Source organism: Perognathus longimembris, chromosome 3 (genome assembly GCF_023159225.1).
Source record: "Perognathus longimembris pacificus isolate PPM17 chromosome 3, ASM2315922v1, whole genome shotgun sequence".
NCBI lineage: Eukaryota > Metazoa > Chordata > Mammalia > Rodentia > Heteromyidae > Perognathus > Perognathus longimembris.
The window spans coordinates 121,583,709-121,602,660 of NC_063163.1; the positions used below are offsets into that span (position 1 = coordinate 121,583,709).

The following is an 18,952-nucleotide window of genomic DNA, read 5'->3' on the forward strand; positions in this document are numbered from 1 at the left end:
AGGTGGAGGACCACGCCGCCCCCCCCCATGCAGCAATGCAGAAGGCAAGGGGGGAGCCACACTGGAAGACCACACAGGCCTTCCCTCTCCTCCACCCTGTAGTCGTCCCCACCACAGACTGACTCTCCAAAAGCAGAGACCACCGTGCTTCCGTGCTGAGAGTAACCTCAGTGAAGGCACTTCGCACTGCTACGGGGAATTCGCGCGGAGACATTTACAAAGCACATAGAGAGAAGGTTCTGAACAGAAGCACGGGACTGCACTGCGCTGACTTACAACAGAAAACGGCTTCCTCAAGAGCCTCAAGTTGCTTTTAGAAAGCTTGTTTTGGGCAACACAAAATGAAATAACATTTCAAAAATACATATTAAATGTATGAAAATGTAATTCATGTTCTGCGTAGTTATAAGGCATTTTTACAATTGTTCCATAGTTATAAAAATGTAGAAAACATAATTCAGAGTATACTCTTTGTTATTCTAGTGATGTTTAAATAACATTGCAGATCTGCCCATAACATACTAGGGAGCACAAATTAACAATTTGACCAAGAATATTTATTTCAAGACACATTTGTAGGAAACACCTTTTTAATTTCACTATATCTTATTAATCAAACATTACTGGATGACTTTTCAAATCATTGATTAGTAAGTACATTTTCTGCATGAAAATGGAGTTGTTAAATTATCATGTGTAATATCTTAAGATTACTTTCATGTGATAAAATGTTTCTCTTAGTATTTGATTTTATGATTTGATGCTAGAATAAAAGTTTAAATTTCAATCCACTTTCATCCTGTTCCTTGGATTTTGCTTGCATGAACTTTTCTTGCTTTATTTTCTGTCTTTGGTTCTGAGCGATGATGCCTGCAATCATTCTGGGCTTTCCACATTTTCCCAGCATCCGGTTGGCTTTACCCCCTGCCCCTCTCCCGGGCTCCCGGGTAGCAGGGACCTTGGACAGAACCTTGGGAACAAAAGCCTCCTAACCACGGAGGGGGGGGGGGGGTCGTGCAGGGCCTGACATGGCCAGCGCTCGCCCACCAGGTCTTCCGCGCGGGGATCTGGGAAGACCAGGCCACCCCACCAGCAGCTGGGCCCGCGCCGGAGCGAGCGCGCCCCTTGCGTCCGCGCGCCCCGTGGCCCCCTGCGCCCGTGCGCCCGTGCGCCCCGCGCGCCCCGCGCGCTCCTCTCCCCGCTCTCCCCGCTCTCCCCGCTCTCCTCCCCGGCCCCCGCCTCTCTCCAGGGCCGTGCTCCTCACCCACCGCTCTCTCTGCACAGGCTGCTACCGAGTCTCCCACAGACCCGCTTTCCCGCTCCGATGTTCACTGAAAACCTTCGGCGCCATCTCACCGGCTCCGTGGCGGCTCCCCACCCGCCGGCCCGGGGCGCCCAGGCCGCTGCCCCCGCGGAGGGGCTGTCCGGGTCCCTGCAGGAATCAACTCGGATTCCACCTGCTAAGAGGTCATCAGGAGGTCACTTAAAAGAAATGGCTGCAGTTCTTGTACTGTAGTTTTACTTCTAGGCCTAATCTCACACTACTCTTAAATTTGTTTTTGGACCTTGAGTCTAGCCATAGTTCTGTCTGGGAAAATAAAATATGCTCCAGGATCTAATTTTACCCTCCTCCATAAATTCAGCAATTGCGTTCCATACTTCCGTATCATGCAGGCTATGATTAAGAGAGGCCCTAAATTTTGGTGTGGGATGAAGAGTCAGTCTATACCTGGATGAGAAATTATGCCAGCTACAAAGAATAGAATGGCTCTGGGCTCAAATCCAATATATCACTGCACCAGAGCGACTATCCTGTTGACAGATTAAAGAAATCACTAACGGAGCCCAGTTGTCTCAGTACTGGACTTGGACAGAAAGAAGGAGGAACTCATTATTTGTTTAATGCTTGCATGTGTCAGGTATCATTCTTTCCATACAGTCAAAGGCAGAGTCAAGAAATCAGACTTTAGAGTAAGACTTCCGGATTTCTACCATGTCCTGTTTACAGAATTAAGGAGGTACCTAACTTTCATTTGCTCCACTTACATTAAAAGGTAAAACCTGCCATATAGGATTAATATGGTGACATGTGCTTCACCTCATGAAGGCCTAGCACTTACGGTGTATCAGGGCAAGTATTAGTTATTATCTCTGTCTCTCTAACAGCCCTACGAGTAATTAAGGTAAATGCAGTCCCTACAGTTTTGTTTCTGCAAAATGCAAAGGAACAATAAAAATACTACACGGTGCACGGTGCGGCCAGAACATTCTTTTTTATTTTGCATACCTCTGTGCCTTCCATCACAGTCCTCTATGCAGCACAGACAATGCCAGGAGAAGGGGTCTGAAACATAATGATACATATCTTGTCTCACTCTCTGAGTTCTTAAATGAATGACCTTGAAAATCTGCATTCCTGCTGTGTCAGCTGAATCAAGAAGGATCGGCAGATTCCTGTTTCCTCTCCCTTTCCTCCAGCAATCAATTCCTAATTTCCCACTTGCACCCTCTTCAACTGCCAAAGGCTCAGCTGTCTTCTCGGCCCAACAATGGCCGCATAGATACCAACCGTCACCTTATCAAAGCAAAGAGCAGCTGACCAGCAGACCGGCTGACCTGCCGGGGCCACGCCAGCATTCAGAAGCCCTCAGGTGCCTGGCCTTGTGCTTATCCATCTTCTTTGGGGTTCTCAGCATCCCCTGCTTGTTCTATTTATACTCCTTTCTCAAATAGGCATCACTGCAGGTAATTCAGTAGCAAATGTCTACTCTAAGCACTGACCTCAGAATCTTACTTCCTGCCAAATTCCTGCTCCTACATCATACCATCCAAACAAATCTGCACTGCTTAGTGGACCTGATCATAAACTGCTGCAGAACTCGGCAGTTCTAGATCTGATCGCCTTCTACTGCCTGGTTCTCGATTGTCTGATTTCCTTCTACTGTCAATGAGCAAGGGCAGCTTCAACCTCTGGTGTTACCTTCTGCAGGGTCTGGATGTTCAAGTTGAAGTATGTGTGTTACTTAAGTGTAAACTGACAAGACATTATTTTTCTATCTCCCTAAAATTTCGAGGCTTACGTGAGATCTATGAAGTACAAGTTCTCTGGTATATTGTGTCTATTGATGCCTGGAATTACCAAAGCTGAGGGACATTTGGTTTTGATATAAACTATTTTGGTTGCTTAATTTACTTGGAATTTTTAATAGTGATATTCATAATTCCTTTGCTACAACATTACCTTGGCACTCTGGAATAAATTCTTCACGTTTTTTCATCATCCCTGAACTCCTGCTTTCTCTCTTCTTCAGAACATCTTGTCTCAACAATGCCTGAGCCAGTGTTGAGTTGTCATTCAAAAGTTTCAAATGTAGCTGGCTGCCAGTGGCTCATGCTTATATCCTGGCGACTCAGGAGTCTGAGATCTGTGGATCATGGTTCAAAACCAGCCCCAGCAGGAAATTCAATGAGACTCTTACCTTCAGTAAATTACAAAAAAAAGCCAAAAGTAGAGCTGTGGCTCCTGTGGTAGAGCAGTAGCCTTGAGAAAAAGAAGCTCAGAGACAGTGCCCAGGCCCTGAGTTCAATACCCAGGACAAGCAAATAAAGAAAAAATCAAATGTCAACTTGAATTCTTAGAAATGCAATCTGTTGCTAAAGGCAGATGCTTCTCGGTGGTTTCTGTGCGATCTTACAGGTAGACATGAACTCTGAGGGCAAGCAAGGGGCGGGGTGGGGCTGAGGAGCAAGGGACTGGGTGGGGCTGAGGAGCAGGGGGCGGGGTGGGGGCTGAGGAGCAGGGGGCGGGGTGGGGGCTGAGGAGCAGGGGGCGGGGTGGGGGCTGAGGAGCAGGGGGTGGGGTGGGGGCTGAGGGGCGTGGGATGGGGTGGGGGCTGAGGAGCATGGGGTGGGGTGGGGCTGAGGAGAGGCCCCTTAGAAGCACGGGGCGGGGTGGGGGCTGAGGGGGGCGGGGTGGGGCTGAGGAGCAGGGGGTGGGGTGGGGGCTGAGGAGCGGCCCCTCAGAAGCAGAGGAGGAGGAGCCCCGGCGTGGGCTCCTTCCCCAGGTCAGGGTCCCTGTCAACCCCGTCGCAGTCCTTTGATCTCCACTCAGGTAGCAGTCACAGCCATGACCTTGATCCTGGAGCTCACACAGAAGCATGGCCACCCCTGGCCAGAGAGCCCGACCGCGACGCGCAGAGACTGGGAAGCTACCGGATAGCTGCCTCCTCTCCCTTCTCCCCCCTTCCCTTTCCCCTCCTTCCCCTCCTTCCCGCCTCTCCTCTCTATCTCCAGGTGCACAATTCTCCTCTCCGATGTTCTGCATTAGCACAATTAGCTCAGAAATGTGGTGGGAAGTCACTGTGGGTGGGAGGCTGAAACTGCGAGCCAAAACAAAGGGTCCCTGCCCTGGAGGTGTCTGCGTGCAGTATTTAGTCACCAGGGTGGGAAGGTGGCTATAGGTGGTGAAGCGTGTGTAGTGTGTGTGTGTGTGTATGTGTGTGTGATTCTTCATGTGGCCACGGGTGGTTGATGTCTGGACCGCGTTCTTTGAACCTGTACTCCATGTGATAGGTTAGCAATCTCATATGTGAGTGTACAATATTCACAACATTCATTGTGTAAACCTAAAATAAGCACGTCCTTCCATCGTGTGAGTGACTCTGTAAGGTAGTAACACGCCACTCATGCGCTCTTTACCACTGTGCAGATGGACCTTCGGCCCGGGGTGAGACGCTGGCGTGGAATGTAAAATCTAACCGCCCCGTGGGCTGGGGGGTACCACAGCCAAGAGAAGGCAGCTCGGCCCTGGGGAGGGGGTGTGTGTAGGGGAACCCCGGTGGGTGAACCTTTAGGATGTGTAAGCCAATTCTGAGACTTGTGGGACAACTGTCTAGTCAAGTTTACTTTGTCAGGAGTTTATGTGAACAGATTCCAGATGTGGAAGAAATTTCAGTGTAGTACTCTGAATAACAGATGACTTTATATCGTTTTCCTGTTGGAGAGAACATTCCTAAGGAATGACATTCAGGAACAGTGTTAAGACTCTCCTCTTGTGGTACTTCCGTCTCTGCTGGCACTGGGACTTGGACTCGAGGCCTGGGCTCTGACTGCACTCAGCTCTTTCACTCCTGGCTCGCACTCTTGAGCCACAGTGCCACTTTCGGATGATTAACTGGAGGCAAGAATCTCAGGAACGTCCTGCTTTGACTGGCTTTGAACCACGATCCTCAGTTCTCAGTCTTCTGAGTAGCTGGGGTTACAAGTGTGAGCCCCCAGCGCCAGGCAAAGATCTTTCCATTACCGGGATGCAGGAGGAACTCGGGGGAAATACATTACGGGCAAGAGGTGCTAACAGGCTGGACTGGAAGGCTGAAAATAAAGTCAATCCAGGAAACCAGAAACCAAGACAACAGAAAGCTTGATGATTAAGTGAACTGCTGTGGTCTTATTTTGCTCAGAAAGCAAGCAATTTGTTAATACATTTAAAATCTAGAGAAATGATCTTTCTTGTACGAGTTCAAAGCCAGCCTCATGAGAGCAACTAATTTTTTCCCTACTTTTAAAGTTTCCTGTCTCTCCATTGCTTCAGTTTTTTATATACTGCATTAAGTATTAATGATCAGTTTTGTTGATATAGAAATGTTTTGAAAGTGTTCAATTTTACTCTATGGATACTAGACTGTTTACAAAGCTTTCTTGCCTGATAAACTGAGCCCTGCACCATTAAGTAAGCTGCAAGCATTGGGTAAACTGAGTGCTGTCTGGCTGTGCACTGCAGATACCACCAGCGACCCGGCCAGTCCCCACGCCAGCCACGGCCAGGCCAGATTATTACCACGTGAATACTGGCCTTCTTATAATTAATGCACGATTACCATTCTCACTGGGGATTCGTATTACTTATCTTGAAAACATGTAATAATATCTTAGCACTAAACACTACATTTGGAAATAACTCCAAAGTAATGAGTTAAAAATTAACCTTAGTAAGCAACTGACATCCTCAAAGTACGTTCAATTCTTCTTCTGAGATTACAGATGAGATATGTAACACAGTAGACAAATCGATAACAGATCAAAATTCATTTCTTACATGAGTGAATCAATGTCAAAATCCTGTCTGAAACTGTTCTCTTTTAAAGTTATTGTCAATACATTGTCTATGAAGTAGAAGACATTTAAAAATCATCTTAATACAATTATTAAATAGGGTTACCATAGTTACTTGTTAAAATTTTTCTTCATGACTCCAAAATGCAGATGTCTTAAAAAATCTACCATCAATTGAGATTTAGATGCTTTCACGTCATGAGGATATTTCTTTGAAATCAACTATGAGTCCGCAGTGCTCGAGAGATAGAGTTTAGGAAGTACAATAATAATTCACACTTTAACTTTCTTAAATGCTACTTGCTGTGATTTACTTGTATTTGAGTTCTCCAATTTTACTGGATTTATAAAGGCCACTAATAAATGCAAACGTATCGCTTGTTATACATGAAAATAGAAGATGTCACCATGTGTTAGTAAAATGGAATGGGGTTTGTCACGTATGTTAAAAAGACTTGACGTTCCACCACAATGCTATCACGAGTTTGTGATCACTCATCACAAGATGACAGAAGTCACCATCGCCACGTCCTGCTCTGCTACCAGGTCCTCACGTGTCCCTTCTCAATGAGAACCCAACGGGGTGCGCTTTACCTCCCGCTCATGGCTGCAGGGGACATGACCTTTTAAACCCTAAATTATAAAGAACACTCCCAAAGGCCAAAATAAGAGTGTGTGTGTGTGTGTGTGTATCTCATACTAAAGTGTATGTGTGTATACATATATACATATATACACACATACATACATAGTAACGTTTAATATTCACAGGAAATCTGTTAGAGGGATTTTGATAATTTAAAAATAGGCACCGAGTCATACATGGGAGGAAAACTCACTGCCATGGAGAATACTTTTATTTTAATAGTCAGTGATTTCATAACCGTGATGATGGAGACTTTTGAAAATCACACGGGGAGCTGGTGCCTGTGACGTAGGCCTGTGATTCTATTCGGGAAGCTGAGATCTGTGGATCGCAGTTCGAAGCCAGCCCAGCCAGGAAAGGCTGAGAGACTCTTGCCTCCATTAAAGCACTGAGCTACAAAACAAAAATAAAAATAAAAAATCCGGAGGTGGAACTGTGGCTCCATCGGTAAAGAAAGTTCTAGCCTTGAGCACAAGGTGCTCAGGCGGAGCGCGCAGGCCTTGAGTTTGAGCCCCAGGGCCAGCACTGAACAAGACAAGGAGCTGGACGTGCAGGCGGTGGTGAGGACGCGAGGACGGTGGTGAGGGCGGTGGTGAGGACGCGCGGGCGGTGGTGAGGGCGGTGGTGAGGGCGGTGGTGAGGGCGGTGGTGAGGACGTGAGGACGGTGGTGAGGGCGGTGGTGAGGGCGGTGGTGAGGGCGGTGGTGAGGACGCGCGGGCGGTGGTGAGGGCGGTGGTGAGGGCGGTGGTGAGGGCGGTGGTGAGGACGCGCGGGCAGTGGTGAGGACGGTGGTGAGGACGGTGGTGAGGACGGTGGTGAGGACGGTGGTGAGGGCGGTGGTGAGGACGCGCGGGCAGTGGTGAGGACGGTGGTGAGGACGGTGGTGAGGGCGGTGGTGAGGACGGTGGTGAGGACGGTGGTGAGGACGGTGGTGAGGACGGTGGTGAGGGCGGTGGTGAGGGCGGTGGTGAGGACGGTGGTGAGGACGTGCGGGCGGTGGTGCGGGCGGTGGTGAGGGCGGTGGTGAGGACGGTGGTGAGGACGGTGGTGAGGACGCGCGGGCGGTGGTGAGGGCGGTGGTGAGGACGTGAGGGCGGTGGTGAGGGCGGTGGTGAGGACGGTGGTGAGGACGGTGGTGAGGGCGGTGGTGAGGGCGGTGGTGAGGATGGTGGTGAGGGCGGTGGTGAGGGCGGTGGTGAGGACGGTGGTGAGGACGGTGGTGAGGACGGTGGTGAGGGCGGTGGTGAGGACGCGCGGGCGGTGGTGAGGGCGGTGGTGAGGGCGGTGGTGAGGGCGGTGGTAAGGACGCGCGGGCGGTGGTGAGGACGGTGGTGAGGACGGTGGTGAGGACGGTGGTGAGGACGGTGGTGAGGGCGGTGGTGAGGACGCGCGGGCGGTGGTGCGGGCGGTGGTGAGGACGCTGGTGAGGGCGGTGGTGAGGGCGGTGGTGAGGGCGGTGGTGAGGGCGGTGGTGAGGACGGTGGTGAGGGCGGTGGTGAGGGCGGTGGTGAGGGCGGTGGTGAGGACGCGCGGGCGGTGGTGAGGGCGGTGGTGAGGACGCTGGTGAGGGCGGTGGTGAGGGCGGTGGTGAGGGCGGTGGTGAGGGCGGTGGTGAGGGCGGTGGTGAGGACGGTGGTGAGGGCGGTGGTGAGGGCAGTGGTGAGGACGGTGGTGAGGACGGTGGTGAGGGCGGTGGTGAGGATGCGCGGGCGGTGGTGAGGACGGTGGTGAGGACGGTGGTGAGGGCGGTGGTGAGGGCGGTGGTGAGGGCGGTGGTGAGGACGGTGGTGAGGGCGGTGGTGAGGATGGTGGTGAGGACGGTGGTGAGGGCGGTGGTGAGGACGGTGGTGAGGACGGTGGTGAGGGCGGTGGTGAGGGCGGTGGTGAGGACGGTGGTGAGGGCGGTGGTGAGGACGTGAGGACGGTGGTGAGGGCGGTGGTGAGGGCGGTGGTGAGGGCGGTGGTGAGGACGCGCGGGCGGTGGTGAGGGCGGTGGTGAGGACGGTGGTGAGGACGGTGGTGAGGGCGGTGGTGAGGACGGTGGTGAGGACGGTGGTGAGGGCGGTGGTGAGGGCGGTGGTGAGGACGGTGGTGAGGGCGGTGGTGAGGACGTGAGGACGGTGGTGAGGGCGGTGGTGAGGGCGGTGGTGAGGGCGGTGGTGAGGACGCGCGGGCGGTGGTGAGGACGGTGGTGAGGACGGTGGTGAGGGCGGTGGTGAGGACGGTGGTGAGGGCGGTGGTGAGGACGCGCGGGCGGTGGTGCGGGCGGTGGTGAGGACGCTGGTGAGGGCGGTGGTGAGGGCGGTGGTGAGGGCGGTGGTGAGGGCGGTGGTGAGGGCGGTGGTGAGGACGGTGGTGAGGGCGGTGGTGAGGGCGGTGGTGAGGACGCGCGGGCGGTGGTGAGGGCGGTGGTGAGGACGCTGGTGAGGGTGGTGGTGAGGGCGGTGGTGAGGACGCGCGGGCGGTGGTGAGGACGGTGGTGAGGACGGTGGTGAGGACGGTGGTGAGGGCGGTGGTGAGGACGGTGGTGAGGGCGGTGGTGAGGACGCGCGGGCGGTGGTGCGGGCGGTGGTGAGGACGCTGGTGAGGGCGGTGGTGAGGGCGGTGGTGAGGGCGGTGGTGAGGGCGGTGGTGAGGGCGGTGGTGAGGACGGTGGTGAGGACGGTGGTGAGGGCGGTGGTGAGGGCGGTGGTGAGGACGCGCGGGCGGTGGTGAGGGCGGTGGTGAGGACGCTGGTGAGGGTGGTGGTGAGGGCGGTGGTGAGGGCGGTGGTGAGGGCGGTGGTGAGGACGGTGGTGAGGGCGGTGGTGAGGATGGTGGTGAGGACGGTGGTGAGGGCGGTGGTGAGGACGGTGGTGAGGACGCGCGGGCGGTGGTGCGGGCGGTGGTGAGGACGGTGGTGAGGGCGGTGGTGAGGACGGTGGTGAGGACGGTGGTGAGGGCGGTGGTGAGGGCGGTGGTGAGGACGCGCGGGCGGTGGTGAGGGCGGTGGTGAGGACGCGCGGGCGGTGGTGAGGGCGGTGGTGAGGGCGGTGGTGAGGGCGGTGGTGAGGACGGTGGTGAGGGCGGTGGTGAGGACGGTGGTGAGGGCGGTGGTGAGGGCGGTGGTGAGGGCGGTGGTGAGGGCGGTGGTGAGGACGGTGGTGAGGGCGGTGGTGAGGACGCGCGGGCGGTGGTGAGGGCGGTGGTGAGGGCGGTGGTGAGGGCGGTGGTGAGGACGGTGGTGAGGACGGTGGTGAGGGCGGTGGTGAGGGCGGTGGTGAGGGCGGTGGTGAGGGCGGTGGTGAGGACGGTGGTGAGGACGGTGGTGAGGACGGTGGTGAGGGCGGTGGTGAGGGCGGTGGTGAGGGCGGTGGTGAGGACGGTGGTGAGGACGGTGGTGAGGACGCGCGGGCGGTGGTGAGGGCGGTGGTGAGGGCGGTGGTGAGGGCGGTGGTGAGGACGGTGGTGAGGGCGGTGGTGAGGGCGGTGGTGAGGACGCGCGGGCGGTGGTGAGGGCGGTGGTGAGGACGCGCGGGCGGTGGTGAGGGCGGTGGTGAGGGCGGTGGTGAGGGCGGTGGTGAGGACGGTGGTGAGGGCGGTGGTGAGGGCGGTGGTGAGGACGGTGGTGAGGGCGGTGGTGAGGACGCGCGGGCGGGCTCCAGGGCTGCGCAGATCCTGGCGGCTCCTCGCAGGGGGCAGGGGGGAGGGGGGCGGCGCTGCCCTCCCTGCAGGGCCCAGAGCCCTCGTGAGCCCCCGCGGCCCGCAGCGTGGCGGGCGTGGGGAAGCCTCCTGCTCCCCACGGCCCTGGCGGTGCGGCGCTGTGGCCCGCGGTGCGTTCAGGGCGCGGGCGGAGCGGGCTGCGGAGAGGCCCAGGCGGTGGCTGGGCTGCAGGGGCCTCGCCCGCTCCCCAGGCCGCCCGCTGTCGGCTCAACTCCCGTGCGGTGGACGGCAGAGGCCCCAAGGCTGCCGAGTGCAGTCCCTTCCCCCACCCCCGGGGCCGGGGTGCCCCCTGCGCCCCAGAAGCCAGCGCCGGACACGCCCGCGCGTGTGAGCCGTCGCTTCCCACACGACGGCGCTGAGTGGCTGCCGTGGAAGCCTCCGGAAGGCACAAGGGCTGCAGGGCGCGCAGGGGAAGGGCCGGGGCGGCGTGAGGGAGCCCGCCGCACCGAGGTCGGGCGCGTGCGGTTCAGGCTCCGAGGGCGCGGGATCGACGTCTGTGTCCCTCTCTATCCAGGCTGGCGTGCATGGGGCTGGGGGAGGCGACCGGTCACCAGGGCAGGGCGCCCGCAGCGGGATCAGCACGCGGAAAGCCACGCACGCCCCGGGGGGCCGCCACCCGCCCTGCCGGACCCTGTGCTGCCGGCGCCCCGAATCCAGACTGCAAGAAAACGGATTCCCAGTGTTCGCCAGCAACCCAGTCATGGGCATCTCAACTGCCGCCAGAGTGGGCTCCATGCCATCCACCACACGGACACAGTGCCCTCCGCTTTATCCGGAGTGGGGTGTGCACATTCACCCGGTGGCCTTCTAGCCCCCCCCCCCCCCCGCCACCCCGCTTTTTACTGAGAAACACCATCATTTAAAGACCCTCGGGGTTTATGTATCAAGAATAAAGAACGTGTGTATGTACATTTGTGACAGAGACAACCACTGTTAACATATCTGATGACTCCCTGCCCCCGCTTGGGCTGACAGCTGTCCATGCTGCTAGGATAAAGTTTGATTTAACAATCACGATTCAGAGCCTTCAGCCCCAGGTGCCAGTGGCTCATGCCTGTAGTCCTAGCTGCTCGGGGGATCATGGGTCCACGCCAAGCCCGGCAGGAACGTCGATAAGCACCCATCCCTAAAATAACTACAGCAGAAGCTAGGCTGGTGGTATGACTCAGATGGTATCAGCAGGCTACCCAAGGAGTCTCCAGGCTTTGACTTCAGCCCCAATACAAAAGATTCGTCTTTAGAATATATTCACCCTTGGTCCACAGGGCGAGCTTCAGGGTCCCGTTAACATCAGCGTGTGCGGTGCTGCAGTTTCTCCTGTGCAGTGACACAGAAGTGTGTCAGCCTATGCACACTCTTCTTCCGGTGTGCTTTAAAGCAGCTCAAGGCTACAAATTATGATGTAAATGTAGCATTTAGGAAAGCATGATGACAAGAACATGTCTGTACGTGTATGTGTCATAAGTAGAACTTTTCAGGTATTTTTGATCCAGAGTTGACTGAATCCACGAATACAGAAGCTGTGGGCTGACTATATCTCGTTATTGCCCTTTTCCGTCCTATAGATTCAGGCTTATCCTGCTTCCAGAAGACCTGTGGTAGGGAAAATAAAGCCCATTTTTAGTGCTGTTTATCTTTGCTCATTTCCCCTCTCTTCTCTCAATAAAATTTTCAGATCATGTTGGGCTGATGAAAATCAATGTATTCTTTTGTTTGCCCGACTTCTGTGTCTCCTGGGACTATACGCGTGACATTGTGCACAGACGCGGGCTGGGCGTCCCCTGGCGCCCACTCCCAGCGGGCTATGCGCCCAGATGCCAACCCCCAGTGGGCTGTGCACCCTCGATGCTGTGCGTCCCCTGGCACCGGCTCCCAGTGGAGAGTGGATCCAGATGCTGACTCCCAGTGGGCTGCGCATCCAGATGCTCACTCCCAGTGGAGAGTGGATCCAGATGCTGACTCCCAGTGGGCTGTGCATCCCCTGGCGCTGGCTCCCAGTGGAGAGTGGATGCAGATGCTGGCTCCCAGTGGGCTGTGCGTCCAGATGCTCTCAGTGTGCTGTGCATCCAGATGCTGGCTCCCAGTGTGCTGTGCGTCCAGATGCTCTCAGTGTGCTGTGCACCCCTGATGCTGACTCCCAGTGTGCTGTGCGTCCAGATGCTGGCTCCCAGTGGGCTGTGCGTCCAGATGTTCTCAGCGTGCTGTGCGCCCAGATGCTGGCTCCCAGTGTGCTGTGCGTCCACATGCTGACTCCCAGTGGGCTGTGTGTCCAGATGCAGACTCCCAGTGGGCTGTGTGTCCAGATGCTGACTCCCAGTGGAGAGTGGATCCAGATGCTGACTCCCAGTGGAGAGTGGATCCAGATGCTGACTCCCAGTGGAGAGTGGATCCAGATGCTGACTCCCAGTGGGCTGTGCGTTCCCTGGCGCTGGCTCCCAGTGGAGAGTGGATCCAGATGCTGGCTCCCAGTGTGCTGTGCATCCAGACGCTCTCAGTGTGCTGTACGTCCAGATGCTGGCTCCCAGTGGGCTGTGCGTCCAGATGCTCTCAGTGTGCTGCGCGCCCAGATGCTGGCTCCCAGTGGGCTGTGCGTCCAGATGTTCTCAGCGTGCTGTGCGCCCAGATGCTGGCTCCCAGTGGGCTGTGCACCCCTGATGCTGACTCCCAGTGGGCTGTGCGTCCAGATGCTGACTCCCAGTGGGCTGTGCGTCCAGATGCTGACTCCCAGTGGGCTGTGTGTCCAGATGCAGACTCCCAGTGGGCTGTGTGTCCAGATGCTGACTCCCAGTGGGCTGTGTGTCCAGATGCAGACTCCCAGTGGGCTGTGCGTTCCCTGGCGCTGGCTCCCAGTGGGCCGTGCGTCCAGACACTGGCTCTCAGTGGACTGTGCATACAGATGCTGACTCTTTAGTGGGTTGTGCATGTTGGGTCTTTGGAGTTCCCGTCTACTTTCTGATTCTGACAATCTATTCTTTGATCATGTTCTAATGCTGATTTCTTCTTTCCTGGTTCAGCCACTAGGTTCAAATGTTATTTGAGTAAAGTGACCCCCACTGAAAGTTCATGTATTGTTAATATCTGCAAACAAACAGGACTGTGTATACACAGCACACGTAGGTCTGCCTGTGCTGTTAAGCCATGGAGATGAGTTTGAGGTAAGATTCTTAGCTCCTGGCCACAGGACAGTTCTCTTTTGCTCTGGGAACTGAAATGTGATTGTACATGAGAAATACTGACAGTGATTACTATCAATCATTATATAAAAGAGACACGAAATCACTCTAAGAAAGTAAGGCCAAGACACATACCCAAGTATTTTTCCAAGGAAAATAAACAGCAGACCACACATAGCACTTAGTTGACATTAGTGCTCTTGGTTTTATGTGACTTATTTTATACATGTGGCATTTAGGTCCTCAAAACACTACAGAATTTGTTTAAATCAAAAAGAGCAAGGATCCTTTGAATTTCTTCTGTATCTCAATTGTTCCAGTATGCTTCAAGTCCTGACTGAGTGTAATTTTCCCTTTATTCATTCATTATGCAGCGTAAACATGTATGTAAACCAACGAGGTACATTAAAGAATCAGGTTTCCTGATGTCAAGTTCTCAAATGACTGCACAAGAGCAATTCCCCACATTCTGTGCAGAGCAAGAAACACATCTACACCCTTAGCCGATACACTTGACGCTAGGGTCGCTGAGGCTAAAAGTAAGTTCTGCTTAAAAATTGTACGAGTAGGTACCAGTGGCTCACGCTTGTAAACCTTGCTACTCAGGAGGCTGAGATGAGAGTATCACAGTCAAAGCCAGCCCGGGCAGACTTTTATCTCAAGTTAACCACTAACACACTAGAAGTGGAGCTGTGGCTCAAGTGGCACAATGTTAGCCTTGAGCAAAAAACTCAGGGACAGTGCCCAGGAACTGAGCTCAAGTCCCAGGAGCAACTCCTACCGCTCCTCCTCCTGCCACCCTGAAGACTGTACTTGTAAACCTTCATACATTTATTCACATGTTTTATGAATACCACACAACAGATCCTCTGTTATTTAAAAAACTGAGAAAACTGACTTATATTGTTGCCTATTGGTAAAGATCTATCACACCATTTAAAATAATAATGCTGTAAATTATTCCAGCTTAAGAGACTGGACAAAATTCACAACATTTTCTAGATTATATAAACGTTTTGTTGTACATGCATTAACCCTTAGCTAATACTCAAGTAGAACTTTTCTCCGTTACTATTTTCAGTGTAAAAGGAATAATATTGAGCGATTGAATAAATGAATTCTCTATTTAATCTCTCATACTCTGCACCATATTTACAATCATTTTTCTAGGTCCTGAATGGCTCCTTATAATTTTATATCACCTCAGGTGTTGCAGACAACTATTGACACCTTTCAATATTTTCTTTGCCTTTAAGATAAAACTAACAAAACTCACTCAACACAGGTGACTCAACCTTTACTCCACCCCACTAACAATAAGAAATCACATTGTTGGGACTGGGAATGTGGCCTAGTGGCAAGAGTGTTTGCCTTGCATATATGAAGCCCTGGGTTCGATTCCTCAGCACCACATATATAGGAACGGCCAGAGGGGGCGCTGTGGCTCAAGTGGCAGAGTGCTAGCCTTGAGCAAAAAGAAGCCAGGGACAGTGCTCAGGCCCTGAGTCCAAACCCCAGGACTGGCAAAAAAAAATCACTTTGTTTTCTAGTTAATTCCTGGAGAGCCCTCTAACAAGGGCTGCCTGGACCCGGCAGTCGGCAGTGTTTGGTCATCCGGACCCCTGCGGGCGGACGCCGGTGCAGGGCCGACTTCAGAGGACCCACAGGACCTGTCCTTAGTGCCCTTGCGCGGGTGCCTGTTCACCGGCAGCCTGGGGTTTCCATGTTCCTTTGTTTTGTCAGTTCTTAGGCAGCACTGAATAACAGCGACAAAGCTCCTTGTGATTTACCTTCCTCCCCGAGGCAGGGCGTGCGTGGGCACTTATCAGTGACAGGCACTCTCTGCCCCACCGTCCGTCTGCTGCCCAGCAGAGGGACAACGCGTCACCATCTCCATACAATGGCTTCGTCCCCGTGGAGAACGAGTAGAGTGGAGTGCACGCGTGCAACACACACACAGACACACGTTACTATTACTTTTAAGACAACACAGCTCCTGTCATAAACACCTGACAGCAACATTGAGGCCGAAAGTGCACAGCAATGCTGCCTAGGACACAGGTGGCTGCAGCCCCTCTTCACAGGGATGGGGGGGGGGAGGCTGGGACCCTCGGTGCCCCCGTGGGGGCCGAGTCCCCTCGCCCAGCCCCTCTGTCACCACCGCGGGACAGGCCGGGCCTCCCCAGCCTCACCCGAGCGAGCACAGAGCGGACTTGGCTGGCTCGCCCACGTAGGAGACGGCCCACAGACGCTCTTCACTGCAATCCTAAGGGTTAGAAACGGACTCAGGCATGCTTCCAATACAGAAGCGATATAAATAATCCCACAAACCTTCTAAATTACTAACTACTCAGTAATCTACATGCTCTGATCAATACATAGAATAGTTTTTGGATACTGAAAAAAAATTGGTTCTAGAACTACAAAAAGAATGTTTATAAAAACTCTCCAACCAAATGAGAGTGTACTACTGAGATGTTTTAAGCTCGGCCAGGAAGAGCTACTTTCTTATCACCAGTGGTTCTTGACACGTTTCAGAGGCCCTATCTCTGGCTCTGTCTCCAAGCATGCTGTGGATTCTACCATATTTTCACTATTGACACGAATCCAGTGGTTGCTGGCTGCCGTAGGCCTTGTGGGCTCAACATTATTCATTTCCCTGAGCACTTCCTTCCTTTTTGTATCTATTCAATTGCCTATGATTATTCTACTTTCTGCTTCAGTCTTGGAATCAGTCATTTCTCCAAAACCGTACTTTCTTTAAGTAGAAAATGCTATTAAAAACCAAGATCTTGACTCTTTTCTAGTTTCTAAGCCTTCTTGGTTGACAGAGAGAGACGAAAAGGACATTTTATGGTAGGCCACTAAAGTGACGTAAAACATTGTGTGGCACATAGTAGAGAACTAAAAAAAAATGGTGTGTTGTCTTTTCTACAATCCAGGCCTAATTGGATATTTTATTTATCTCATTTTACAGGCCTGCCTCTATCTCTACCAGGTAGTTTATGAGTCAAACAGAGGACACTGAAAAGTTGGAAGATAAATAGATCAAGAGAGAACCTGGTTGTACAGCACAGGTAGGAAAGACTACAAGGCAGAATAAAACATCTGGAGACTCCCTTTTGTTTAAATAACCAAGATTAATGAATCACAATTTTCATTTCATTTTAATGTCTTTGAATTTACTTACCTCTTCTTCAAGTGGCCACAGATACTTCTATCAAAATGATAAAGCTGACTGGTCTGGCTTTTCCTGTCTCTAATTAAACTTGATGTTTCTATAAGCAATATTTCAACTTATACTAGTAATGATAAATGAATATTATTGATTTTGTTTCTGTACAATTACTTAAGTGGTAGTACTGCAACAAGAGCTTTTCTACAGCTTTCAAATGCATTCAGATACATTCATTCATGTTCAGACATGCTCAACATGGGAGACTTATGACTGAAATGTTAACTTTATCCACACATAAAGAAAAATCCCCACAGATTTCAAAGGTGGTTTGGGAATGAAATCTGCTGCTGTGGATTGTAGTGCAATGATGATTAGGATTATTATTAATGATGACTATCATTTTTATTGTATAGAAGAATCACCCATCATACATAATTTGAAGTTACATTGGAAATACCTCCCGAAAAGTAAACAATCCAGAAAGGCTAAAGAGAAACGTTCATGTAACTATAAGAGAAAAACATGGACAAAATGATTCTGGACTATTCATTAGACAATCTTAATTTTCTTATATATGTGTAACTACATGTGTATATATGTGTGTTTATATATATTATTAGTAGTATAGGAAATGATAAGTTAAGATGATATGTTTAGTTCTTTGAAACAAAGATATTTAGAATAGTCAGGTAAATATTTTCAATACATAGTAATACAAGCCTGGTATAAATGATAAAGCTATTTGTGGCCACAGGTAAAACATATACCATATATATATATATAAAATATACATACATACATATACATACATACACATACATAATACTAAATATATGGCTGCATACTCTATATCTTATACATTTTCATACACGTATATGATATAATGTTTTGTATGTATATGAAGGCATATGCTATATACGTGTTTTATGTACTGAATGTATAAAACATGGAATCATTACAGTGCTAAAATGTTATATGTAGTATAGTTAAAATATTAAAATATATTTAGATATAAAAGAAGCCATTTGATCTACAACTAGCAACGGTTATGATGCAGCAACAATCTTTTTGTTTGTTTGTGCCACTCTTGGGACTTGAACTCAGGGCCTGCATATGATCCCTGAGCTTTCATGCTCCAGGCTAGCACTTCACCACTTGAGCCACAGCTCTTTTTCTGGAGGTTTGCTGGCTAAGCGGAGCTAAGAGTGAGTGTCACAGACAGTGCTGTCTGGGCCGGCTTCAAACTGCTCTCTCCAGCTCTCAGCCTCCTGAGTAGCAGGTGGCGTGAGCCCGCCGCAGCTAGCGCTTCAGAGAAACACCTGAGATTTACTCACAATACAGCCATTATGTTGAATGAAGCTACAACTGCTAGGCATGTAACATTTAAATAATGACAAACCTCAATATCCTCTTCATCAAAACAAATAAATAAAACTGAATTGTTTTTTACCGTACTGCAGAATAAATGCTCTCCTTTGGATCTAGATATAAAACACTAAGATTGAGCTAAACAGAGAACCTGAAACCAATCCAGAACACCAACACGCATTACTAGATCTCCTCAGAGACGCCTTTCCATCATGCTACGTGTCATATGCACTGTCTGACACGCGGTGCACACACGCACACACACGTGGGCACGAAAGCTAGCAGGGTTGTTACGATCTGGCACACCTTAGCACTGGAGCGAGACACTGTCTTACTCGCTACAAATGTTTATCTAGCTAGGTAGGTAGGTGGGAACATGCAAAGGGGCAGAGAGACAGGCGCATTCTGGGCCTTCTGAAGGGTCACCCTGGTTTTAGATTCCACATGCTTGCCTTATGAACGGCGACCACAGCCCCCTGGGCTGAGCTAGGGAACCCCGGTCAGCGTGGAGTGACAGGAGGGGAATCTGGTGGCCGGCGGCGGGTTACCTGAGAGACAGCAGGTGACGGGCAGGAAGAGCATCAGTGTCCACCAGGAAGCCATCCTCACGGGAGCCCCCGTCTCCCCGCGGCGCTCAGCACGGACACTTCTCCATCCAAGGCTGTCCTGTGGAGAGCAATCATCGTTTTGTAAAATGGAGAAAACAGGCAAAAAAGAAAAAGCAAACCGCTGCACGAATCACCTCGTAACACGGCACCCCGTGCAAAGCCCAG

At 51.9% G+C, this 18,952-nt stretch overlaps 1 protein-coding gene across 1 annotated transcript; it reads right to left on the reverse strand.

The window, feature by feature from the left end:
• Positions 1 to 7,912: 7,912 nt before the first annotated feature.
• Positions 7,913 to 8,439, reverse strand: LOC125348075 (vegetative cell wall protein gp1-like; the record flags this gene model as incomplete). Its single annotated transcript, XM_048341020.1, has 3 exons — positions 7,913 to 8,004; positions 8,161 to 8,244; positions 8,280 to 8,439. Coding segments are annotated over 3 exons (336 nt in total), but the record flags the coding sequence as incomplete, so codon positions are not given.
• Positions 8,440 to 18,952: the final 10,513 nt, after the last annotated feature.